The sequence below is a fragment of the Lithobates pipiens genome, unplaced genomic scaffold (genome assembly GCF_037356315.1).
Source record: "Lithobates pipiens isolate NorthernLeopardFrog02 unplaced genomic scaffold, aLitPip1_a1.2 Scaffold_27, whole genome shotgun sequence".
NCBI lineage: Eukaryota > Metazoa > Chordata > Amphibia > Anura > Ranidae > Lithobates > Lithobates pipiens.
In genome coordinates, this window is record NW_027507788.1 from 4,577,618 (window position 1) to 4,605,557 (window position 27,940).

The 27,940-nt window shown below is 49.8% G+C and overlaps 1 protein-coding gene across 1 annotated transcript in view; it reads left to right on the forward strand.

The window, feature by feature from the left end:
• The first annotated feature begins 1,544 nt into the window (after positions 1-1,544).
• TMCO4 (transmembrane and coiled-coil domains 4) overlaps positions 1,545-27,940 on the forward strand; it is a 58,215-nt gene continuing 31,819 nt past the window's right edge. The window contains exons 1-5 of the mRNA XM_077456345.1: positions 1,545-1,771; positions 12,617-12,765; positions 14,698-14,872; positions 15,414-15,441; positions 17,495-17,627. Coding sequence (XP_077312471.1) covers positions 12,638-12,765; positions 14,698-14,872; positions 15,414-15,441; positions 17,495-17,627 — 464 coding nt within the window. The 5' untranslated portion in view covers positions 1,545-1,771; positions 12,617-12,637. The remainder of the gene's footprint in view (positions 1,772-12,616; positions 12,766-14,697; positions 14,873-15,413; positions 15,442-17,494; positions 17,628-27,940) is intronic.

The window sequence follows — 27,940 nt, forward strand, 5'->3', positions numbered from 1 at the left end:
TTCAACGCCAAAACAAAAAGGGGTAGGTACAATTTTTTTTTATGTCGCTCAATATTAGCGCAATGGTTTAGGAAGCACAACATTTCTGTAAAGCATACACTGAAGTTCATTTTAGGGCACACATACACAATAAATCAACCAACTTTCTAGTAAAAACGTAAAAGACGAGGTTGTGCCGAGTAAATAGATACCCAACACGTCGAACCTTAACCCTTTCACGCCTAAGCATATTTCTGACATTTGTTGCTTACAAGTTAAAATCCATTTTTCTTTTTTTTTGCTAGAAAATTATTATAAACATCCCTTGTATTTGAAAAAAAAAGCATGACAGGACCTCTTCAATGTGAGATCTGGGGGGCAAAAAGACCTTACATTTAAACTAAAATAATAAAATAAAAAAATAAAAAATAAATCTTTTTTTTTTTTTTCCAATAAAAAATAAAATAAAATCCCCTTTAAGACCATTGGACCGCAGTGACTGTTTGACGTTGCTTCCGTCATCCAATGATATGGAGCGAAGTGGGGAAAAGGACCGGATCATCTCCGCCGCTTACCAGAGCTGTCTGTATTTTTAAAAGCCTGCTGGAACATTCGCCGCCACATCACGTTTATCGACGGCGGTGGGGAGAGGTGCCCCCTCCCCCTCCCTCCCGCCGCATCCCTGTCATCTCACATTTACACTAAAATGCAATAAAAATACAAAAAAATAAAATGTATTTTTTTTTCCCAATAAAAAATTGAATGGTCTTAAAGGGGAATTTTTTTTATTGGGGAAAAAAAATACATTTTATTTATTTATTTATTTATTTTTATTTTTTATTGCATTTTAGTGTAAATGTGAGATGACCGGGATGTGGCGGGGGGGGGGGGCACTTCTCCCCACAATTGATAAAAGTGATCTCGCGGCAAATGCTCCAGCAGTTTTTTGCCATAACAATGGTATTCAATGTCAAAATACCGACGAATAATGAAGGCGGGCCGTCCGGATTAAAGGAGATTGTACAATCAGATTGTAATGTGTGTGTGTGTGTGGGGAGTTTTGGAGACAAAAGAGAGTGGGTGCCGGTGGGGGAGGGGAGAGTTCAGTCCCAGTGTTCAGACCTCTCCCCCCCTCCCCACCCTGCTCCTCCCCCTCCCCCCCCCCCTCTAAACTTGGATACACACTATACAACTTTCGTTGTCTGATCTCCTTTTAGATTTACCGTCAACCATGTAGTAGAAGGGCCGGCCTGACTGCATACACATTGTTTAGGTGTGACCTCATATTATATGGTTTTGGTAAATCTAAAGGTAAAAAAAAAAAATCTACAGAAAATTGTATAGTGTGTATCCGGCTTTAAGGTTCAGCACTCTGGCAGTCTGGTGGTGACGTGTCACCGACCCGCCTACATGAGCCATGATTGGAGGATTGGACAGGGATGGGGGGGGGGGTGGAGCACAGGCAGCTGTGTGCTCCTATTGTGCAATGTGACGTCACAGAGCCCTGTGTACAGTACAGAGCACACAGGGGAAGTCTTCTGTCACCATAGTGACCGCCGACGGGGGGGAGCAAAGTCCTCCTGCCAGATCATTACGCCCGATTCCTTACGGACTTTACGTAACCTTCCCTGAAAGGATCACGCCACTGCGTTCCCTTGCGCTGCGATTCCCGGAAGAGCTACGCCGCTTCCGTACGTGAGCATTACAGCGGCTCCGGGTCACCGGGGGGCCCCAACGGGGGCTGTGCCATGCTGCTGAGGACCCCCCCGGGGTGTGACTGGTGATTATTTAGGTATGATTATACTGACTATGGGGGTATTACTGTATTTACTATCATGTCACATGTTACTGATGTCGAGATGTATATTATTATTATTATTATTATACAGGATTTATATGGTGCCAACAGTTTGCGCAGCACTTTATAATGTAGGGGGGGGGGGGGGGGCAGTACAATACAGAAGAAATAGGAGGGCCTTGTTCATGGAGCTTACAATCTCACTCCAATACAACCGTACATGTCAATAATAATATTATCTACTTGGATACATTGTTATCTGTTATATTTGTATCATGTTTTAAAGACTTGTACACATTGTTAGTATTTTTTTATCTTCCTTATAGGATAATATACAGCAGGGATCTGCAATTTCAGGACCTCCAGCTGTTGCAAAACTACAAGTCCCATCATGCCTCTGCCTCTGGGTGTCATGCTTGTGGCTGTCAGAGTCTTGCTTTGCCTCATGGGACTTGTAGTTCTTCAAAAAAGCTGGAGGTCCACTAATTGCATATCCCTGTTATACAGTAACTTTAGATTCACATCTCTGCAGGCAATTGCGCACATATCCAACCTCATGCCTCCTCCCAAGAACCTCATATGGTCTCCTGAAAACTGATATCTCCTCCTGAGAACCTCATATGGTCTCCTGAGAACTGATACCTCCTCTCGAGAACCTCATATGTTCTGAGAGCTCATACCTCCTCTCAAGAACCTTATACCTCCTCCTGAGAACCTCATATGTTCTGAGAACTCATACCTCCTCTCGAGAACCTCATATGCCCTCCTGAAAACCTAATACCTCCTCCTGAAAACCTCATATGCCCTCCTGAAAACCTAATACCTCCTTCCGAGAACCTCATATGTTCTCCTGAGAACTGATACCTCCTCTCGAGAACCTCATATGTTCTGAGAACTCATACCTCCTCTCGAGAACCTCATACCTCCTCCTGAGAACCTCATATGCCCTCCTGAATACCTCATACCTCCTCCTGAGAACCTCATATGCCCTCCTGAATACCTCATACCTCCTCCTGAGAACCTCATATGCCCTCCTGAATACCTCATATGCCCTCCTGAATACCTCATACCTCCTCCTGAGAACCTCATATGCCCTCCTGAATACCTCATACCTCCTCCTGAGAACCTCATATGCCCTCCTGAATACCTCATACCTCCTCCTGAGAACCTCATATGCCCTCCTGAATACCTCATACCTCCTCCTGAGAACCTCATATGCCCTCCTGAATACCTCATACCTCCTCCTGAGAACCTCATATGCCCTCCTGAATACCTAATACCTCCTCCTGAGAACCTCATATGCCCTCCTGAAAACCTAATACCTCCTTCCGAGAACCTCATATGTTCTCCTGAGAACTGATACCTCCTCTCGAGAACCTCATATGTTCTGAGAACTCATACCTCCTCTCGAGAACCTCATACCTCCTCCTGAGAACCTCATATGCCCTCCTGAATACCTCATACCTCCTCCTGAGAACCTCATATGCCCTCCTGAATACCTCATACCTCTTCCTGAGAACCTCATATTCCCTTCTGAAAACCTTATACCTCCTTCCGAGAACCTCATATGTTCTCCTGAGAACTGATACCTCCTCTCGAGAACCTCATACCTCCTCCTGAGAACCTCATATGCCCTCCTGAATACCTCATACCTCCTCCTGAGAACCTTATATGCCCTCCTGAATACCTCATACCTCCTCCTGAGAACCTCATATGACATCCTGAAAACCTCATACCTCCTCCTGAGAACCTCATATGCCCTCCTGAATACCTTATACCTCCTCCTGAGAACTTCATGTCTCTTCCTGAAAACCTCATACCTCCTCCTGAGAACCTCATATGACATCCTGAAAACCTAATACCTCCTCCTGAGAACCTCATATGCCCTCCTGAAAACCTAATACCTCCTTCCGAGAACCTCATATGTTCTCCTGAGAACTGATACCTCCTCTCGAGAACCTCATACCTCCTCCTGAGAACCTCATATGCCCTCCTGAATACCTTATACCTCCTCCTGAGAACTTCATGTCTCTTCCTGAAAACCTCATACCTCCTCCTGAGAACCTCATATGACATCCTGAAAACCTAATACCTCCTCCTGAGAACCTTATATGCCCTCCTGAAAACCTAATACCTCCTCCCGAGAACCTCATATGCCCTCCTGAGAACCACATACCTCCTCCTGATAACCTCATACCTCCTCCCGGGCACCTCATACCTCCTCCTGATAACCTCATACCTCCTCCTGGCATCTGCACTGAGAACCATGGAATATGGGTCCTTTCACACGGGGCGGATCAGTGCTGATCCGCCCCGTGGATATCCGTTTGCTCAGCGGGGATCACTCCGTCGATCCCCACTGAGCAGGGAGATGACAGGTCCGTCTCTGCACACTGCGCAGGGACAGACCTGTCAGACCTGTCACAGCGCCGCTCTCCCCTACGGGAGATCGGATGACTACGGACCGCAGTGTCCGTCGTCGCCCGATCCGATCCGCAGACGGATGGAAAAATAGCTTTTTCCTCCGTCACACTTTTTCCGATCGGAGCGGGTCGGATGTCAGCGGACTTGTCACCGCTGACATCCGACGCTCCATAGACCTCTATGGAGCGTCCGTTCAGGTCTGCCTGAAAAACTCACAGGTGGACCTAAACGGATCGTCAGTGTGAAAGGGGCCTCTTAGGCTCCATTTAGATATGTGTGTGTCTAATTGAATACATTGTAATTTGTTATATTTGTATCCTGTTTTAAAGACACATTGTTAGCATTTTTGTATCTTCCTTATTGGAGGATTTAGGGATATGCAATTAGTGGACCTCCAACTGCTGCAAAACTACAACTACTTGAATACATTGTTATTTGTTATATTTGTATCATGTTTTAAAGACTTGTACACATTGTTAGTATTTTTTTATCTTCCTTATAGGATAATATACAGCAGGGATCTGCAATTTTCAGACCTCCAACTGTTGCAAAACTACAAGTCCCATCATGCCTCCGGGTGTCATGCTTGTGGCTGTCAGAGTCTTGCTATGCCTCATGGGACTTGTAGTTCTGCAACAGCTGGAGGTCCGCTAATTGTGCATATGCCTGATATACAGTAACTTTAGGTTCACGTCTCTGCAGGCAATTGCGCACGTTCCCAACCCACGGAGAAGCGCGTTAGTGTCTGCTAAAGTGCAGTTCATTTCTCTGCGGGTTGGTAATGTGCGCATTTTATTTTATTTTTTTCACCAGAGATGTGAACCTCGAGTTACTGCATATCATCCAATAAGGAAGTTAAAAAAAAATTCTAAGGGCCAGTCCACACCACATGCAGTCCAGTGAGGTTTTTTTTCTGCATCAAAAATGCATATAAAGTAGGTTATATGGTTTCCAATGGCGTAGTTCACACCAGTCAGCTCCGGGGCTTTCCAGTTCCAGGAAAAAAAAGTAGAACATGCTGCATTTTTCATGCACTGGACTGTATTAGAACGCTATAAAACACACCGAAATGTACTAGAATGCATCAAAGACGTATTAAAAAAAAAAAAAGCAAAAAAAAATAAAAAATGTATCGGGAGCAGATCTGGATTTGATTATTGTGGTGTGAAGCAGCTCTAACAATGTATACAAGACATTAAAACCTGATACAAATATCAAAAATAACAATGTTTTCAATTAGACACACTCAAACATATCTAAATGGAGCCTCATTCCATGGTTCTTAGTGGAGATACCAGGAGGAGGTATGAGGTTCTCAGGAGGAGGTATGAGGTTCTCAGGAGGAGGTATGAGGTTCTGAGGAGGAGGTATGAGCTTCTCAGGAGGAGGTATGAGGTTTTCAGGAGGACATATGAGGTTCTCAGGAGGAGGTATGAGGTTTTCAGGAAGAGACATGAAGTTCTCAGGAGGAGGTATGAGGTATTCAGGAGGACATATGAGGTTCTCAGGAGGACGTATGAGGTTCTCAGGAGGACATATGAGGTTCTCAGGAGGAGGTATGAGGTTCTCAGGAGGACATATGAGGTTCTCAGGAGGAGGTATGAGGTTCTCAGGAGGAGGTATGAGGTTCTCAGGAGGAGGTATGAGGTTCTGAGGAGGAGGTATGAGCTTCTCAGGAGGAGGTATGAGGTTTTCAGGAGGACATATGAGGTTCTCAGGAGGAGGTATGAGGTTTTCAGGAAGAGACATGAAGTTCTCAGGAGGAGGTATGAGGTATTCAGGAGGACATATGAGGTTCTCAGGAGGACGTATGAGATTCTCAGGAGGAGGTATGAGCTTCTCAGGAGGAGGTATGAGGTTCTCAGGAGGACATATGAGGTTCTCAGGAGGAGGTATGAGGTTCTCAGGAGGAGGTATGAGGTTTTCAGGAGGACATATGAGGTTCTCAGGAGGAGGTATGAGGTTCTCAGGAGGAGGTATGAGGTTCTCAGGAGGACATATGAGGTTCTCAGGAGGAGGTATGAGGTTCTCAGGAGGAGGTATGAGGTTTTCAGGAGGACATATGAGGTTCTCAGGAGGAGGTATGAGGTTTTCAGGAGGACATATGAGGTTCTCAGGAGGAGGTATGAGGGTCTCGGGAGGAGGTGTGGGGTTTTCAGGAGGAGATATGAGGTTTTCAGGAAGAGACATGAAGTTCTCAGGAGGAGGTATGAGGTATTCAGGAGGAGATATGAGGTTTTCAGGAAGAGACATGAAGTTCTCAGGAGGAGGTATGAGGTTCTCAGGAGGAGGTATGAGGTTCTCAGGAGGAGGTATGAGGTTCTCAGGAGGAGGTATGAGTTATTCAGGAGGACATATGAGGTATTCAGGAGGGCATATGAGGTTCTCAGGAGGAGGTATGAGGTTTTCAGGAGGAGATATGAGGTTTTCAGGAGGAGGTATGAGGTTTTCAGGAGGAGGTATGAGGTTTTCAGGAAGAAACATGAAGTTCTCAGGAGGAGGTGTGAGGTATTCAGGAGGACATATGAGGTTCTTGGAAGGAGGCATGCGTTCTCAGGAGAACATATGAGGTTCCACAGTCTCATTCTGTCATCTGTCACCATAAGTGACTTTGTATTGTGACTAGGGATGAGCTTCGTGTTCGACTCGAACATTGGCTGTTCATCCGTTCGGCGAAATCCGAACACTTGGTCCGTTCGCGTCAAAATTCGTGTGGCGCGCACGGCCCACAATGCACTGCGATGGCGCAGTGCATTGCTGGCTCATGATTGGCCAAGCATGCACTGTGACCCCGCATGCTTGGCCAATCGCAGCGCCAGCAGCGAGGAGAGCCATGATTGGCCACAGGCATCCTGCCTGTGGCCAATCATAGCTCAGGCTGTGTAGTGCACGCCTTTGAGGCGGCCTCGTGTAGTGTGTTGGCGTCTGAAGCAGTGGGTGTTCTGTGTACCTTCAACACAGTACACACCAATCGTTTTTGGCTGATTTCCTATCTTGCTGCTGTGTAGTGGTTGTTGTCTGTGCCCTGACTGCAGTATACACCACTATATTCACCTCACCTATATAGCTAGTGATCTATCTTTTATAATAGAGCTTGCAGTCAGTAGTGTTAGGAGATAGTGCGTGCTGTCTGCGTGCTCTGTACCCAGTACATACCGCTATAATATAGGACAGGCCCCTACTTTCAAACATCCAACTTACAAACATCTCCTACTTGCAAACGGAAGGAGACAGCAGCAAGTGAGATGAAAAAAGATGGACGACAAAACAAATTATACAGGGGTGATAACCCTTCACTATGTTTTCCAAAAAGCTTAAAGATAGTTTTTTTGACTGGAGCTACACTTTAAAAATGTACCGGTTGAAAATGACAAACAGATTCAACTTAACACAACAAACCTACACAGTCCCTGTCTTGTTTGCACCGCCTGTATACTGCTGTTCTGAGTATATAGGGCCTGGGGGCCACACGCATTTCCTTTTTTTAATATGGGTACGGGGTTCCCCTTAATATGCATTTTTCTCAATGATTTTCAACCATATTGCAGGAACCAGATAAAACATTAAAACCGCAAGCAGTTTTAAATGGTGTTATTTCCGTTTAATGTCATTTTGTGCAGGGACTGTTCTAAACACGGGAAACACGTGGCACTTCACAGGCATACTACAGACACCCCCCAGGCACCATATTTAAAGGAATATTTCACTTTTTTTTTTCACTTTAATCGTCATTAAAATCAGTGCTCCCGCCAAAACGGCCGTTTTTAAAACTTTTTTTTGCAGTGACCCATGTCCCCTGAGGCAGGAGCCAGGTCCCCAAACCCTTTTTAGGACAGTATCTTGCATATTAGCCGTTAAAATTAGCACTTTCCATTTTCGAACGTTCGAGTCCCATAGACTTCAATGGGGTTCTAACGTTCGTAACGAACGTGGGGTCCGTTCGAAAGTTCTGGTGCGAACCGAACCGGGGGGTGTTCGGCTCATCCCTAATTGTGACATTGTCTCTTCTATAGCTGTCACCTTGTATTGATATTCTATATGGGTTCTGTAAAGGTCTTCTGTACGAGTTCTATATGGGATCTGTATGGACCTTCTATATTGATTCTATACTGGATCTGTATGAATCTTCTATATGGGTTTTGTATGGGTCTTCTACAGTATCTCACAAAAGTGAATAGACCCCTAACATTTGTGTAAATCTTTTCATGTGACAACACTGAAGAAATGACACTTGTCTACAATGTAAAGTAGTGAGTGTACAGCTTGTATAACAGTGTAAATTTCCTGTCCCCTCAAAATAACTCAACACACAGCCATTAATGTCTAAACTGCTGGCAACAAAAGTCAGTACACCCCTAAGGGAAAATGTCCAAATTGGGCCCAAAGTGTCAATATTTCCCAGCACTGCCTTCACCCTCTTGGGCATGGAGGTCAGCAGAGCTTCACAGGTTGTCACTGGAGTCCTCTTCCACTCCCCCATGATGACATCACAGAGCTGGTGGATGTTGGAGACCTTCCCCTCCTCCACCTTCCATTTGAGGATGTCCCACAGATGATCAATAGGGTTTAGGTCTGGAGACATGCTTGGCCAGTCCATCACCTTTATCCTCAGCTTCTTTAGCAAGGCAGTGGTGGTGTTGGAGGTGTGTTTGGGGTGGTTATCATGTTGGAATACTGCCCTGCGGTCCAGTCTCTGAAGGGAGGGGATCATGCTCTGCTTCAGTATGTCACAGTACATGTTGGCATTCATGGTCCCCTCAATGATCTGTAGCCCCCCCAGTGCCGGCAGCTCTCATGCAGCCCCAGACCATGACACCCCCACCACCATGCCTGACTGTAGACAAGACACACTTGTCTTTGTCCTCCTCACCTGGTTGCCCCCACACACGCTTGACACCATCTGACACCAAATACGTTTATCTTGGTCTCATCAGAACACAGGACATGGTTCCAGTAATCCATCTCCTTAGTCTACTTGTCTTCAGCAAACTGTTTGCAGGCTTTCTTGTGCATCATCTTTAGCCATGCAGACCAATTTGATGCAGTGTGCGGCGTATGGTCTGAGCGCTGACAGGCTGACCCCTCCACCCCTACAACCTCTGCAGCAATGCTGGCAGCACTCATACCTCTATTTCCCAAAGACAACCTCTGGATATGACGCTGAGCATGTGACCTCAACTTCTTTGGTGGACCATGGCGAGGCCTGTTCTGAGGGGAACCTGTCCTGTTATACCGCTGTATGGTCTTGGCCACCGTGCTGCAGCTCAGTTTCAGGGTCTTGGCAATCTTCTTATAGCCTAGGCCATCTTTATGTAGAGCAACAATTCTTTTTTTTTTCAGATCCTCAGAGAGTTCTTTGCAATGAGGTGCCATGTTGTACTTCCAGTGACCAGTCGACACCGGGGGGGGGGGGGGGGGGAGGGAAAATGGCTAATTGGGCCCAATTCTGACACTTTTACTTAGAGGGTTACTCAAATTTGTTGCCAGCGTTTTAGACATTGTTGAGTTATTTTGAGGGGACAGGAAATTTACACTGTTATACAAGCTGTACACTCACTACTTTACATTGTAGACAAGTGTCATTTCTTCAGTGTTGTCACATGAAAAGAGAGAAGAAAAGATTTAGACAAATGTGACCGAGGGGTGTACTCACATTTGTGAGATACTGTATATGGGTTCTGTATGGAATCTATGCATCTTCTATATGGGTACTGTGTCAGTCTTTTTTTTTATAGGGGTTCTGGATGGATCTTCTAGATGGGTTCTAAATGGGTTTTATATATGGGTACTGTTTGGGTTTTTAGAGTCTACAGACAGTACAGAAGTCCTGCTCTCCAGAGGTTTGTCCTCGTTTCTGGTCATTGATTTGCTTCCCAATCACTTTTTAGAAAGTCGAACTGTTGGCATTGCATTGGTAGTCTCGGTGACAGTAGGATAGGATATGATGGGATCAGTTGTCACAGAGCATGAGCTGGTTTAGACTGGATTCCAGGCCCAGCCTGTTCCGTCCATGCCTCCCGTCCATGCCTCCCGTCCCTGCCTCCCATCCATGCCTCCCCTCCATGCCTCCCGTCCATGCCTTCCGTCCATGCCTCCCGTCCATGCCTTCCATCCATGCCTTCCATCCATGCCTCCCGTCCATGCCTTCCGTCCATGCCTCCCGTCCATGCCTTCCGTCCATGCCTTCCGTCCATGCCTTCCGTCCATGCTTTCCGTCCATGCCTTCGACCATGCCTCCCGTCCATGCCTTCCATCCACACCTCCGTCCATGCCTTCCATCCATGCCTCCGTCCATGCCTTCCGTCCATGCCTTCCGTCCATGCCTCCCGTCCATGCCTCCCGTCCATGCCTCCCGTCCATGCCTTACCTCCATGCCTCCTGTCCATGCCTTCCGTCCATGCCTCCCGTCCATGCCTTCCATCCATGCCTCCGTCCATGCCTCCGTCCATGCCTCCGGTCCATGCCTCCCGTCCATGCCTCCCGTCCATGCCTTCCCTCCATGCCTCCCGTCCATGCCTTCCGTCCATGCTTTCCGTCCATGCCTTCGACCATGCCTCCCGTCCATGCCTTCCATCCACGCCTCCGTCCATGCCTTCCATCCATGCCTCCGTCCATGCCTTCCGTCCATGCCTCCCGTCCATGCCTCCCGTCCATGCCTTACCTCCATGCCTCCTGTCCATGCCTTCCGTCCATGCCTCCGTCCATGCCTCCGTCCATGCCTTCCGTCCATGCCTCCCGTCCATGCCTCCCGTCCTTGCCTTACCTCCATGCCTCCTGTCCATGCCTTCCGTCCATGCCTTCGACCATGCCTCCCGTCCATGCCTTCCATCCATGCCTCCGTCCATGCCTCCGTCCATGCCTCCGGTCCATGCCTCCCGTCCATGCCTCCCGTCCATGCCTTCCCTCCATGCCTCCCGTCCATGCCTTCCATCCATGCCTTCCATCCATGCCTCCCGTCCATGCCTTCCGTCCATGCCTCCCGTCCATGCCTTCCGTCCATGCCTTCCGTCCATGCCTTCCGTCCATGCCTTCCGTCCATGCTTTCCGTCCATGCCTTCGACCATGCCTCCCGTCCATGCCTTCCATCCACACCTCCGTCCATGCCTTCCATCCATGCCTCCGTCCATGCCTCCGTCCATGCCTTCCGTCCATGCCTTCCGTCCATGCCTCCCGTCCATGCCTCCCGTCCATGCCTCCCGTCCATGCCTTCCCTCCATGCCTCCTGTCCATGCCTTCCGTCCATGCCTTCGACCATGCCTCCCGTCCATGCCTCCCGTCCATGCCTTCCATCCATGCCTCCGTCCATGCCTCCGTCCATGCCTCCGGTCCATGCCTCCCGTCCATGCCTCCCGTCCATGCCTCCCGTCCATGCCTCCCGTCCATGCCTTCCGTCCATGCTTTCCGTCCATGCCTTCGACCATGCCTCCCGTCCATGCCTTCCATCCACGCCTCCGTCCATGCCTTCCATCCATGCCTCCGTCCATGCCTTCCGTCCATGCCTCCCGTCCATGCCTCCCGTCCATGCCTTACCTCCATGCCTCCTGTCCATGCCTTCCGTCCATGCCTCCGTCCATGCCTCCGTCCATGCCTTCCGTCCATGCCTCCCGTCCATGCCTCCCGTCCTTGCCTTACCTCCATGCCTCCTGTCCATGCCTTCCGTCCATGCCTTCGACCATGCCTCCCGTCCATGCCTTCCATCCATGCCTCCGTCCATGCCTCCGTCCATGCCTCCGGTCCATGCCTCCCGTCCATGCCTCCCGTCCATGCCTTCCCTCCATGCCTCCCGTCCATGCCTCCCGTCCATGCCTCCCATCCATGCCTTCCGTCCATGCCTTCCGTCCATGCTTTCTGTCCATGCCTTCGACTATGCCTCCCGTCCATGCCTTCCATCCATTCCTCCGTCCATGCCTCCCGTCCATGCCTTCCGTCCATGCCTTCCCTCCATGCCTTCCCTCCATGCCTCCCGTCCATGCCTCCTGTCCATGCCTTCCATCCATGCTTTCCATCCATGCCTCCTGTCCATGCCTTCCGTCCATGCCTTCCGTCCATGCCTTCCGTCCATGCCTCCCATCCATGCCTTCCGTCCATGCCTTCCGTCCATGCTTTCCGTCCATGCCTTCCATCCATGCTTTCCGTCCATGCCTTCCGTCCATGCCTCCCGTCCATGCCTTCCGTCCATGCCTCCCGTCCATGCCTTCCGTCCATGCCTCCCCTCCATGCCTTCCATCCATGCCTTCCGTTCATGCCTTCCATTCATGCCTTCCGTCCATGCCTCCCATCCATGCCTTCCGTCCATGCCTTCCGTCCATGCTTCCGGTCCATGCCTTCCGTCCATGCTTCCTGTCCATGCCTTGCACAGGTGGGACTTTCAGATGTTTTTGTGTCCATATTCTTGAACATTTGATCTTGTTGCAGGTGAGTCCTGTGGGGGCCGTCATGCAGGATGAGCCGGATGGACAGAGCAAGGTGGTGCTGGGGAGGTTGCTGCAGGAACCAGCCAGGTTTGGATACGCAGGACTGTGCGCCATTTCTTTGGCTCATCTCTTCCCGGAGAAAGAACAAAGGTAATCTAGAGATCTCTGAGCAAACATATTGGTCCGGTTCACACCGGTGCCACAAGCACTCCGACTTTGAGAGCACAAATTGCATGACATGTAAAGATCTATGTTTCCCTATGAGAGACCCATCTTAACCGGTCCCACTTGTGTCAGTCCGCCTTTTTGAAAAGGTTCCTGCACTGCTTTGGTCCGACTTCAGTTCACTGAATTTAACTGAAGTCGCATCCAAGTCTGATCAGCATCTTAACTAATCTGACTTGTGACATGCGACTTGTGCTCAGAGGCAAGGTTAGCAGTGCCCCCCCCCCCCAATCCATATCAGGCCCTTAGGGTCTGGTATGGATTTTGTGAGGAAACCCCACTCCAAGAAAAAAAAAAGGGAGAGGTCCCCCCCCCAAATCTATACCAGACCCTTATCCGAGTGGGGAGGGGAGGTGCAGGCACCCATGCCCCCTCCTAAACCATACCAGGCCACATGCCCACAACATGGAGAGGGGGGAGGGCACTCCCCCCACCCCAAAGCACCTTGTCCACCTTGATGAGGAAAAGGGCTTCTTTCCCACAGCCCTGGGCTGTGGTTGTGAATGTGTGCGGGCAGGGGGCTTATCGCAATCTGGAAGCCCCCTTTAAGAAAGGGGTCCTCCAGATCCCGCCCCCCCCATAAGTATGGGGTACATAGTCACCCCAGACATAAGAAAAACATGATTCTATTTTTTACAAGTCCTTTATTAAAAATTACTAATGTCTGCCGTGGTAGCTTCAACATTAATCACGTTGGAGCTACCACGCCGGCCTGCAGAAAATAACAAAAATTGCTCCTCCGATGGTGGCTCCCTCTGACGCTGCTCCTCCCACCATTTTGATACCATTCTATTGGATGAAACGCGTTGGGTGTGGGGGTATGCGGGCAGGGGGCTTATCGGAATCTGGAAGCCTCCTTTTAAGAAAGGGGGCCCCCAGATCTCTGGCCCCCACATTTGAATGAGTATGGCAGGGTACCCATTTACCCCCCCCCAAAAAAACTGTGTAGTGTAAAAAAAACAGGAGGCAATTTTTGACAAGTCCTTTATTAAAAGTGACTAATGTCCCCCCCCCCCGTGGTAGCTCCAATGTCAATCATGATGTCTCCTGTCACCGCCGCTGACCCGCTCAAAAAAAAAAAAATGTTAAAAACACTCCTCCTCCGACGACACTGGCTCCCGCTGTTCTGTCAGCTCCGGGGTCTGACAGTCCTTATGGGGCGTGACCATCGGGTGACGTCAACTCTAGACCCCGCCCCCTTTGTGACACCAGCGCCCCGGGCATGATGGGTTTGTGATGTCACAAGGGGGTGGGGGGTCTCAGGATGATGTCATTGGATGACCACGCCCCATAGTTATATAAGAACTGTCAGACCCCGGAGCTGACAGAACAGCGGAAGCCAGTGTCGGAGGAGGAGCGTTAAAAAAAAAATGATTTACAGCGGGTCAGCGGCGGTGACAGAAGACATCATGATTGACACGGGGGGGGGGGGGAGGGGACATTAGTCACTTTTAATAAAGGACTTGCCAAAAATTGCCTCCTGTTTTTCTTACACTACACAGTTTTTTTGGGGGTAAATGGGTACCCCACCATACTCATTCAAATGTCGGGACCGGAGATCTGGGGGGACCCCTTTCTTAAAGGATGCTTCCAGATTCTGATAATGCCCCTCAGACCGGCCCATCTGCCACCAACAACCACGCCACGTCCAAAGTCACCGAGATCCCCTTTCTTCCCCATTCTGATGCTCGGTTTGAATGTCAGCAAGTTGTCTTTACCACGTCTAGATGCCTAAATGTATTGAGTTGCTGCCATGTGATAGGCTGATTAGCAATTTGTGTTACCGAGCAACGGAACGGGTGTCCCTAATAAAGTGTCCGGTGAGTGCGTGTCACAGTCTGCTGTCCTCTCCTGTAGGGACTTCTGCCGGAGGTTTGTGGAGGATTTGGTGCGATGGTTGGACTTGTCCCCCTCCGTCATTCCGGCCATGGAGGCCTTCGCCAGCGGGTTGGGAGGAGAAGGAACGGAAACCTTCACGGCGGTTCTGCTGGAGGATTCCGTCATGAAGGAGAAGCCGACTCTTATCACTCAGGTAACGGCGATCTGTATGGCTGACCGCTTCCGATCAATACAAATCACACCCAGATACATCAAAGCCGAATTACACCAAAACCAGAAATGTCAAATATTTACAGCTTAACAATCAGTAGATGTGGCGGCTGCATTCGTTTTCTTTTTGTAGGATTTTTTTCCCCACAGTTTTTCACCTGGTGATCTGGCCAGTATTAGGGAGACAACTCTGGAGGAATGATAAGAGGAGGCATAGCAAACAGCAGTATTGGGGGGAGGGGGGGAGGCGTGTTATATGGATTAGCAGATCTAAGTATACTAACAAATTGAAGTCAAACTGCAGCTCACACTTTATAACCAGCTCCAGGCATGTTTCCTTGTCCATGCACCTGAGCAAAGATGGCGCTGTGTTTCTGGAGAGAAAGACAGATGAAGGCGTTGTCAGGGGAAATACTGCGATCACATTACTGAACATGCTGCACTTATAATGAAACAATGTATCTGAGGATATCACGCTGTGATTGGCCGCTGCCTGACCCCGATCTCCCTCCTTTCTCTCCTAGGATCTGGTGTCCTTCTCTCTCCGGGACGGTATGTTTTTATTTTATTATTCTGTTTACTAAAGAGGAATTTTTTAAATTGTAAAACTTCACAGGATTTCTATCATGTCAGCCCCTCCCAAGAAGACCCTCAATGTTTATTGTCAAATTCCTGCTACCGATCTCATGGTGGGGGAGACATCAGGTTCACTTTAATGGCGCCCCCACCATCAGCACACAGTCCCCTATCCACACCCCCCAGGAATGTGCATGTGACTGACTCCTCCCTTCCACCCCTCCCATGTGACTGACTCCTCCCTTCCACCCCTCCCATGTGACTGACTCCTCCCTTCCACCCCTCCCATGTCACTGACTCCTCCCTTCCACCCCTCCCATGTCACTGACTCCTCCCTTCCACCCCTCCCATGTGACCGACTCCTCCCTCCCATGTGACTGACTCCTCCCTTCCACTCCTCCCATGTGACTTACTCCCCCTCCCATGTGACTGACTCCTCCCTTCCATCCCTCTCATGTACTGACTCCTCCCTCCCATGTGATTAACTCCCCCCACACCTACCATGTGACTGACTCCTCCCTCCCCTCTCATGTGACTGACTCCTCCCCACCCCTCCCATGTGACTGACCCCCTCTTCCATGTGACTGACTCCTCCCTCCCATGTGACTGACTCCTTCCCACCCCTCCCATGTGATTGACTTCTCTCTCTCTCTCCCCTCCCATGTCACTGACTCCTCCCTCCCATGTGACTGACTCCTCCCTCCCATGTGACTGATTCCTCGCCACCTCTCCTATGTGACTGACTCCTCCCTTCCACCCCTCCCATGTGACTGACTCCTCCCTTCCACCCCTCCCATGTGACTGACTCCTCCCTTCCACCCCTCCCATGTCACTGACTGCTCCCTTCCACCCCTCCCATGTGACCGACTCCTCCCTCCCATGTGACTGACTCCTCCCTTCCACCCCTCCCATGTGACTGACTCCCCCTCCCATGTGACTGACTCCTCCCTTCCATCCCTCTCATGTACTGACTCCTCCCTCCCATGTGACTGACTCCTCCCCACCCCTCCCATGTGACTAACCCCCTCTTCCATGTGACTGACTCCTCCCTCCCATGTGACTGACTCCTCCCCACCCCTCCCATGTGATTGACTTCTCTCTCTCTCCCCTCCCATGTCACTGACTCCTTCCTCCCATGTGGCTGATTCCTCTCCACCCCTCCCATGTGACTGACTCCTCCCTCTCTCCCCTCCCATGTGACTGACTCCTCCCTCCCATGTGACTGATTCCCCCTTTCACCCCTCCCATGTGATTGACTCCTCCCTCCCATGCAAATCAAGGTGAGTAGAAAATTCTGGACAGCCGCGCTCCAAATGAAATTTCTCATGCCTTTATTAGAACATCAAGATCACAAGGTACATGTCACAGCAAAGTAATACAGAACTAAAAACAGCTGACCTAAACGTAGTGCTTACTCATAGCTCCTCCCTCCCATGTGACTGACTCATCCCAACCCCTCCCGCGTGACTAACTCCTCCCTCCCGTGTGACTAACTCCTCCCTCCCGTGTGACTGACTACTCCCTCCCACGTGACTGACTCCTCCCTCACATGACTGACTCCTCCCACCCACGTGACTGGCTCCTCCCTACCACGTGACTGGCTCCTCCCTCCCGTGTGACTGACTCCTCCCTCACATGACTGACTCCTCCCACCCACGTGACTGGCTCCTCCCTCCCACGTGACTGGCTCCTCCCTCCCACGTGACTGGCTCCTCCCTCCCATGTGACTGGCTCCTCCCTCACATGACTGACTCCTCTCTCCCATGTAACTGACTCCTCCCTCACATGACTGACTCCTCCCTCCAATGTGACTGACTCCTCCCTCCAATGTGACTGACTCCTCCCTCCAATGTGACTGATTCCTCCCTCACATGACTGACTCCTCCCTCCAATGTGACTGACTCCTCCCTCCAATGTGACTGACTCCTCCCTCCAATGTGACTGATTCCTCCCTCACATGACTGACTCCTCCCTCCAATGTGACTGACTCCTGGCCAGGACATGACATGATGGTTCTGTTTCCCCGCAGGGTACTATGACGCACGGAGCCGGGTGTTAATCTCCCACGTGTCCTGGCTGCTTCGCGTCCCTCCAGAAACGATGGAGCTGAGCGAGGAATCCCTGATGGAGAGTCTGAAGGAAAACATGGAGCAACCATCAGAGTAAGAGCCCCTCCATCACATGAAAGCCAATGTGCCGGGTGTACTGCGCCACCTGTGCTCAAGTACTGCCAAGCACCCGCAGTTTATTTTATTTTTTGAAACTTTCTGTAACAGGCCAAGCTGTCCAACAAAAGTTACATATACAGAGGTTGCGACCAACCATATAACACTGCCCAGGGTGCTCACAACAGTCAGCTTTTATTTTGTGCTTTACAGCTTTCATTTGTTGCTGCTAATACATAAAGTGTTATTTGGAGTTGGGCTTTAAAGTCTATCTAAGATTGCCCTCTATAAAAAGCAGTCGCAGCCTATTTACAAAAGCCAGCAAGAAGAGCACTGGCCCCTTTTTTGTGGAAGCAGCAGTCTCTGTGCAGAGGTCCGGTGCGCCCCCTGCTGAGTCAGACATGGAGGTCTCCAATCAACAGGCAGCATGAACTTTGCTGATTGGAGGGGTGGAGCTCTGCCCTGGCATAGGGTGTCTCAAACCTCTTTGTGGAGGCAGCAGTCTCTCCGCAGAGGTCCGGTGCGCCCCCTGCTGAGTCAGACATGGAGGTCTCCAATCAACAGGGCGCATGAACTTTACTGACTGGAGGGGGGAGGAGACCACTGCTTCCACACGGAGAGCAGGAACCCTTCTCTGCAGCAGGCTGGCAGGGGACAGGCTTTTCTACTGTGACTTTGCACATCCTTCGTCTTGGTTCTCCATGAACATATTTAGCTGGTTCACCTTTTCTATCATGTTTGAGGCTTTGCTCACATTTAGAGTATAACATAAATAACATAAAACATGGACGATGCAAGCAACACCTCCCCCCCCCCCCAAGAGCTCAATTGTGGGGCGCCTCTGTGCAGCGTTATGTTGTCATTCACCTTTAGGCTCCGCCCCCCACCACCCCATCATCCAGGTCCAGGATTGGTGCAACGTGGTGGCCCCTCCTGCCTCACCTCACCCAACCAGGTTCACCTGAGGCTGGAAGGTGTGTGTGTGTGTGTGGGGGGGGGGGGACACTGCAAGAGCCTGCGCTTTGCACCCATGACACACTGATCACCGGTGCAGTGCTCTGCAGCTTCACTGCAAAATTTGCTGCATTCGCTACTTTTTTTTTTTTTTTTTAGAAAAGGTGGGTTCCCACTTTAAGGTGAAGGACCAATTGGACTGGAAGTATTGGGGTGGCCCTATACATTATAGAAGCCCTCCCCCTCCCCCTCCCCCTCCACCCCCCCCCCTATTGATTTCCTTGGTGGAACCTTCACCCTCCTAATGGCTTTTATGGCGCTGTTTACCCGCAGCGCTGTATGATTCGGTATGGGGCAGAGTCTGCCCACATCAAGAGAGCCGCCATCTCCTTATCGCTAATTGGAGATTTATTGCAGAGCTACTGGAGATGTGACAATCGGGCAGAGATACCCCCCCGCCACATAAACAGGAGCCTATATGTAGGGGAGGGGGTGGTTTAACCCTAGAGTCTTGCAAATATGTTTCAAATTATAATTTTTTTAGGCCTGAAGATTACATAAACCCCCCCCCCCCCTCCCCAAAACATATTTTCTGAAAGCAAGACACCCTGGGGAATAAAATAGTGGTGGTTACAATTTTTTCATGTCACAAAGTAGTCGCACAATAGTTTGCGAATCACAAAATTTTGGTAAGAAAAAAAAAAAAGAAAAAACACACTGAAGTTTAAGTGGTGGTAAAGCCGAAAATTTTTTAAGCTTAAAGCGAAGTTCCTCCCAAAAAGTGGAACTTCCGCTTATTCGTCTCCCCTCCCCCCCCCCTCAGTGCCACATTTGGCACCTTTGAGGGGGGGGGACTTTTATTCCTATTACAAGGAATGTAAAAATCCCTTGTAATAAAAATAAGGATGACAGGTCCTCTTTATAGAGAGATCTGGGGTCTGTAAGACCCCCAAATATCTCCTTTACCTTTAACAACAAAAGATCAAAAAACATTATTTTATTTTTTTGATCTTTTGCTTTAAAAAAAAATAAAAAATTTGCTTACTTCCACCCTAGACCAGAAGTGACGTCACTCCGGTCCTCCAAGACCATAGATGTGATCAGAGACGATCTCGTCTCTGTTCGCCTCTGTGACCAGCTGGCCGCACCGCCGGATCATTTCTCGGGTTCACTGGTGAAAAAGGCAAGCCCGAGATGACATCACCCCCCCCCCCCCCCATCCCACCCCCACTGCCGCTTCTGAAAATGATCCAGAGGCTAATGGGGCGCTCAAAGCTCTTTTATGAGAAAGCCAACTGCTGGCTGAAACCCCCCCCCCCCCCCCCAAAAAAAAAAAAACTAAGTTATGGCTGACAGCTTTAGCCATTGCCCCCGGTTAAGCACTGGCAAACCACATACGTATACGTATTGCAAAGCGAGCGAGGGGGCGGAGCCACACCGCACTGTCTGTGTCTATGGACGCAGGCAGCGTGGCTTAGGAACGAGCCGGCAAGTGTGCCACCAAAGGATGTAGCTTCCTTCCAAGAAGAGAAGGAGCCAGGAGCACCAGCAGGGGGACCGAGAAGAGGAGGATCGGTCTGTTTTTATCTACAGGCGCCCCCTACCAGTATAGGCATTTTTTAATTTTTTTTTGGTAAAGGTGGACTGAACCTTTTATACTTCTTGAATGAAAGCCGACCCTTGTAAGCATGCTGGCAGTTTAATCTTGTTTTTCCAACCCCTGTAACTGTCTCCATTGGTGGACAGCTTGGCCTGCATGTAAATGTGGAAACACAAAGACACGCTATATAAAAAAAAAAGGAATTCATATCCTGAATATTATCATTCCAGGTATTAACCCCGTATGTACCGGAATACCATTTATTTTGCTATAGTGGATTTGCCCCAAGCACGGGCCGGGCATTCCATGGTACGGGTGACTCTGGCGGCGCTGTAAACCTTGAAAAGTGGTGCCATCCATCAATACTAATTCCTCCAGAGACCTTCACTGCTCAGATAATGTGAGATTATCCTCCCCGATAACCCACCCCATTCACTAATCACCGATCAATACTGCAAGGAGCGGGATTTCACATCTCCTTATAGATGTGTGCAGAGTGGAAGTTTTTTGCACGCCCGTCTCGTAGGCAGTGTTGTGAAAATACACCAATCGGCCATAACATTATGACCGCCCACCTATTATTGGGTAGTTCTGCCTTTTGCCCTGACCCGTCGAGGAATGGACTCCACTAGACCTCTGAAGGTACGCTCTGGTCTCTGGCACCGAGCTGTCAGCAGCAGATCCTTTAAGTCCTGTACGCTGCAAGGTGGGGGCCTCCATGAATCAGGCTTGTTTTTCCAATGGGACTGAGATCTGGAGAATTAGGAGGCCAGGTCAACACCTCCAACTGGTTGCTGTGTTCCTCGAACCATTCTTGAATTCAGCAGACCAGGCCACCTTCTTCCAATGCTCCGTGGTTCAGTTCTGATGCTCATGTGCCCATTGTAGGATTTTTGGCTGTGGACACGGATCAGCATGGGCCCCCTGACTGGTCTGCAACTACACAGCCCCCCATATATAAAAAAACTCACCAATTTTAGCTCCAGTAGTTCTTCTACTGAATGAGACTACACAAGCCAGCCCCCCCCCACTCCATCAATGAGCCTTCCCTCCCCCCACCTCCATCAATGAGCCTTCCCTCCCCCCACCTCCATCAATGAACCTTCCCTCCCCCCCACCTCCATCAATGAGCCTTCCCTCCCCCCATCTCCATCAATGAGCCTTCCCTCCCCCCCACCTCCATCAATGAGCCTTCCCTCCCCCCCACCTCCATCAATGAGCCTTCCCTCCCCCCACCTCCATCAATCCATCAATGAGCCTTCCCCCCACCTCCATCAATGAGCCTTCCCCCCCACCTCCATCAATGAGCCTTCCCTCCCCACCTCCATCAGTGAGCCTTCCCTCCCCCACCTCCATCAGTGAGCCTTCCCTCCCCCACCTCCATCAATGAGCCTTCCCTCTCCCCACCTCCATCAGTGAGCCTTCCCTCCCCCACCTCCATCAATGAGCCTTCCCTCCCCATCTCTATCAATGAACCTTCCCTCCCCCCCCACCTCCATCAATGAGCCTTCCCTCCCCCCCACCTCCATCAATGAGCCTTCCCTCCCCCACCTCCATCAATCCATCAATGAGCCTTCCCCCCACCTCCATCAATGAGCCTCCCCCCCACCTCCATCAATGAGCCTTCCCTCCCCCGCCTCCATTAATGAGCCCCCCCCAACCTCCATCAATAAACCTTCACTCCCCACCTCCATCAATGAGCCTTCCCCCCTCCACCTCCATCAATGAGCCTTCCCTCCCCCCCACCTCCATCAATGAGCCTTCCCTCCCCCCCACCTCCATCAAAGGGCCTTCCCTCCCCACCTCCATCAATGAGCCTTCCCTCCCCCACCTCCATCAATGAGTCTTCCCTCCCCCCTCAATCAATGAGCGTTCCCCTCCCCCACCTCCACCAATGAGCCTTCCCTCTCCCCCACCTCCATCAATGAGCCTTCCCTCCCCCCACCTCCATCAATGAGCCTTCCCTCCCCCCACCTCCATCAATGAGCCTTCCCTCCCCCCACCTCCACCAATGAGCCTTCCCTCCCCCCACCTCCATCAATGAGCCTTCCCTCCCCCCACCTCCACCAATGAGCCTTGGCCGCATTACCTTGTCACCGGTTTTTCTGGTTCTCCTTCCTTGGAGCACTTTTGGTTGGTCCTGACCACTGCAGACCGGGAACATCTCACAAGAGCTGCAGTTTTGGAGTTGCTCTCACACATTCATCTACACATTATAATTGGGTCCTTGCCAAAGTCTCTCCAATCCTTACACTTGTCCATTTTTTTCTGATTCAACCCAACAACTTCAGGGACGACATGTTTACTTGCTGAATAATATATCCTACCCACTTTCAGGTGCCAGATAATCAATGTTATTCACTTTACCTGTCAGAATGTTATGGCTGATCTGTGTATGTTTCTATAACGCAAGGATAACAATTGCTGATGCGTTTTCTTTCTGTCTGCGACCCAGTCAGAATTTGACAAAACATTGGGGTTGATTTACTAAAGCTGGAGAATGCAAAACCTGGTGCAGCTCTACATGGCAGCCAATCAGCTTTTAGCTTCAGCCTGTTCAATTAAGCTTTGGCAATAAAACCTGGAAGCTGGTTGGCTACCATGCACAGCTGCACCAGATTTTGCTGCGTGAAGTTGCCTTAGAAGGATATGGCCCAGACTTTGCTTCTGCCCATGAAGGAAATGCAGATTTTTAAAACGTATTGATAATAATTATTATTGTTATTACACTTATTCACAATATTTCTAAATTCTTTGTGTAGTGCCACCATCTTCCGTGGTGCTGTACAGAGAAAGGCTATAGTGCGGTGACCTGCGTTGATGAACGCTTGTCTCGGCTAGGGCACACAGAAAACCATTGCCTTCTATGTGTTCTATTCACTCTGCAGCGCCCCCCGGAGGTGTGCTGCATTGAGCTGCGATGCTTACAATTTGGCTGCCATGGCAAGAAGCAAACTCTGGACCTTTCCCATCATAAGACAAGTGTTATTGTGGTAGATGTTCCTTTTAATATGTATTATTCTGTCTGTTCCTTCCGCTGCCAACCAGGAGCCGAGAAGCAGGTATGTAACTAATGATGAGATTTCCTGCAGTAGTTTGTGTCTCTGCCCCTCCCACAATGGGGAGATTTCCCTGCAGTAGTTTGTGTCTCTGCCCCTCCCACAATGGGGAGATTTCCCTGCAGTAGTTTGTGTCTCTGCCCCTCCCACAATGGGGAGATTTCCCTGCAGTAGTTTGTGTCTCTGCCCCTCCCACAATGGTGAGATTTCCTGCAGTAGTTTTTGTCTCTGCCCCTCCCACAATGGGGAGATTTCCCGCAGTAGTTTGTGTCTCTGCCCCTCCCACAATGGGGAGATTCCCTGCAGTAGTTTGTGTCTCTGCCCCTCCCACAATGATGATATTTCCTGCAGTAGTTTTTGTCTCTGCCCCTCCCACAATGGGGAGATTTCCCGCAGTAGTTTGTGTCTCTGCCCCTCCCACAATGGGGAGATTTCCCGCAGTAGTTTGTGTCTCTGCCCCTCCCACAATGGGGAGATTTCCCGCAGTAGTTTGTGTCGCTGCCCCTCCCACAATGGGGAGTTTTCCTGCAGTAGTTTGTGTCTCTGCCCCTCCCACAATGGGGAGATTTCCTGCAGTAGTTTGTGTCTCTGCCCCTCCCACAATGGGGAGATTTCCTGTAGTAGTTTGTGTCTCTGCCCCTCCCACAATGGGGAGATTTCCCTGCAGTAGTTTGTGTCTCTGCCCCTCCCACAGTGGGGAGATTTCCCTGCAGTAGTTTGTGTCTCTGCCCCTCCCACAATGGGGAGATTTCCTGTAGTAGTTTGTGTCTCTGCCCCTCCCACAATGGGGAGCTTTCCCTGCAGTAGTTTGTGTCTCTGCCCCTCCCACAATGGGGAGATTTCCCTGCAGTAATTTGTGTCTCTGCCCCTCCCACAATGGGGAGATTTCCCACAGTAGTTTGTGTCTCTGCCCCTCCCACAATGGGGAGATTTCCTGTAGTAGTTTGTGTCTCTGCCCCTCCCACAATGGGGAGATTTCCCTGCAGTAGTTTGTGTCTCTGCCCCTCCCACAGTGGGGAGATTTCCCTGCAGTAGTTTGTGTCTCTGCCCCTCCCACAATGGGGAGATTTCCTGCAGTAGTTTGTGTCTCTGCCCCTCCCACAATGGGGAGATTTCCTGTAGTAGTTTGTGTCTCTGCCCCTCCCACAATGGGGAGATTTCCCTGCAGTAGTTTGTATCTCTGCCCCTCCCACAGTGGGGAGATTTCCTGTAGTAGTTTGTGTCTCTGCCCCTCCCACAATGGGGAGATTTCCCTGTAGTAGTTTGTGTCTCTGCCCCTCCCACAATGGGGAGATTTCCCTGCAGTAGTTTGTGTCTCTGTCCCTCCCACAGTGGGGAGATTTCCCTGCAGTAGTTTGTGTCTCTGCCCCTCCCACAATGGGGAGATTTCCTGTAGTAGTTTGTGTCTCTGCCCCTCCCACAATGGGGAGATTTCCCTGCAGTAGTTTGTGTCTCTGCCCCTCCCACAATGGGGAGATTTCCCACAGTAGTTTGTGTCTCTGCCCCTCCCACTATAGAAAGATTTGATTGCCCAGTTCCAAAAGGCATCTCACTGGCGTTTTGGGCCGTGCCTTCATATCTTTCAAATTGTTCGATCCCCGTTGTCCTTCTACAGATTGTCATGCCATACATCTAATACTGAAAAAAAAAATGTCTGGAGTTCCCCTTTAATGTTTAGTACACAGCAGGTCCCTGTAAGTTCTATACAACGAGTGGGGGGGCGTAGTTCATGAAACCTCCCACCGTACGGCTGTTCTCCTACATACAAAGAGCTCATTGTATGGTCTGAGTACTTCTTCTGCTTCGGTGGTTCCGTGCTGCACCTTGTTGTGAAGGAGCCATGCTGTGTTCTACATGTAATTATTGTTGTTTGTTTCCTCTGTGTTCTTCTACTATTGTTCTTTAATAAAAAAACAATCCAATTAATCAGAACGGATTCACCCACGTCAAGTCTTAGCCTAACTCCAACCTTGCAAGTCAAGATTTAACTCCATCATTGGACCGAGGTGCCTCATTCCTTCCAGCCTACACTATTTGGGCAGATGTTTGTAGACCCCCCCTCCATAGGATGGAGTTCAGGTGTCTCTAGTGACGGGTTCTGTAGACCCCCCTCCATAGGATGGAGTTCAGGTGTCTCTAGTGACGGGTTCTGTAGACCCCCCTCCATAGGATGGAGTTCAGGTGTCTCTAGTGACGGGTTCTGTAGACCCCCCTCCATAGGATGGAGTTCAGGTGTCTCTAGTGACGGGTTCTGTAGACCCCCCTCCATAGGATGGAGTTTAGGTGTCTCTAGTGATGGGTTCTGTAGACCCCCCTCCATAGGATGGAGTTCAGGTGTCTCTAGTGACGGGTTCTGTAGACCCCCCTCCATAGGATGGAGTTCAGGTGTCTCTAGTGACGGGTTCTGTAGACCCCCCTCCATAGGATGGCGTTCAGGTGTCTCTAGCGATGGGTTCTGTTAATACTCCATCATACGAAGACAATGTAGACAACTGTGCTTCTCCAACCTTGTGGTTGCAGTTTGGTGAAGACCCTTTTTAGTTCCAGCATGACTGTACCCCCTGTGTACAAAGCCAGATCCATATAGACATGGTTTGACCAGTTTGGTCTGGAGGAACTCAAGTGTCCTGCACCGATCCCTCTCCTCAACCCTACTGAACACCTTTTGGAATGAGTTGGAACGTTGTTGGTGGGTCTCCCCATCCAACATCAGTACCTGACCTCGCAATTGTTCTTTTGGCCTAACGGACACAAATTTCCACAGATACACGCCCAAATTTTGGTAGCAAGCCATCCAAGAAGAGTGGAGTCAGCTCCATATAGACATGGTTTGACCAGTTTGGTCTGGAGGAACTCAAGTGTCCTGCACCGATCCCTCTCCTCAACCCTACTGAACACCTTTTGGAATGAGTTGGAACGTTGTTGGTGGGTCTTCCCATCCAACATCAGTACCTGACCTCGTAATTGTTCTTTTGGCCTAACGGACACAAATTTCCACAGATACACGCCCAAATTTTGGTAGCAAGCCATCCAAGAAGAGTGGAGTCAGCTCCATATAGACATGGTTTGACCAGTTTGGTCTGGAGGAACTCAAGTGTCCCGCACCGATCCCTATCCTCAACCCTACTGAACACCTTTTGGAATGAGTTGGAACGTTGTTGGTGGGTCTTCCCATCCAACATCAGTGCCTGACCTCGCAATTGTTCTTTTGGCCTAACGGACACAAATTTCCACAGATACACGCCAAAATTTTGGTAGCAAGCCATCCAAGAAGAGTGGAGTCAGCTCCATATAGACATGGTTTGACCAGTTTGGTGTGGAGGAACTCGGGTGTCCTACACACAGTCCTGACCTCAACCCGTCTGAACACCTTAGGAATAAATTGGAACTCTTATGGTGAGCCAGGTCTTCTCATCCACCATCAGTACCAGACCTCATCAATGTAATTTTGGCTTAATGGCCACAAATTCCCATAGACACATTCCAAAATTTTGTAGGAAGTCATCCAGGTGGAGTAAAGCCAGCACCACAAAGACCTGGTTTTAAGCTGTTTGGTGTGGAGGAACTCGAGTGTCCTGCACAGAGCCCCGACCTCAACCTAACTGAACACCTTTAGGATGAATTGGAAGTCCGATTGTGAGCCGGGTCTTCTCATTTAACATCAGTACCTGACTCCATATCAATGGCCATGGTCTTGGAATAAGGTCCAACAAGCTCATACAGGAGTGATGATCAGGTGTCCATTGATCTCTGACCTCAACCATGCAGAACACCTTTGGAATGAATTGGAATGTAGGAACATGGTAGGTCTTCTCATCCAACATCAGTACCTGACCTCAATGTTCTTGTTCATGTTCTTTTGGCTTAATGGCCACAAATTCCCACAGACACACTCAAAAATTCTGTAAGAAGACATCCAGGTAGAGTAGAGCAAGTTCCACAAAGACCCGGTTTTGAGTAGTTTGGTGTGGATGAACTGGAGTGTCCTGCACAGAGCCCTGACCTCAACTTACTGAACACCTTTGGGATGAATTGGAACGCTGATTGTGAGCCACGTCTTCCCATTCAACATCAGTACCTGACCTCACAAATGGAAACTCCCTACTAATGGCCATGGTTTTGGAATGGGATGTCCAACAAGCTCAAAAAGATGTGATGGTCAGGTGTCCACAACGTCTGCCTAGGTGTCCACTGATCTCTGACCTCAACCCTGCCCAGGGCCGTTTTTAAGGCAGTGCAAAAGGGGCAGCTGCCCTGGGCCCTGTCATTGTTGGGGGGCCCAAAGCAGCTGCCTCATACTTGCCAACTATCCTGGTTTAAATTGCCTCGTCCCTTGAAGTTTTAGTCCTGTGCTGTGTCCCAGTATCTCAGTGTGAATTGCTGCTACTAATGCTGCCCAGCTCTGCCCTATTGTTGTGTACAGATGACTCATCTGCAGACCCTGTGTTTACATGTAAAGTACCGGCATTCGTATGTAAATAGCAGCGACATTCATATGTAAATAGGGGGTATCATGCCCCACCTCATATGTATATTATGCCCCCCTGAGGTCATATCCCCAGTAATCTCTAGCAACCAATCAACAAGCAGAAATCATGTGCTGTAACCTCTAGCAACTAATCAGTGAGCTGTAATGTGTGCTGTAGCCTCTAGCAACCAGTCGGTGAGCGGTAATGATACAATGTAACCTCAGGCAA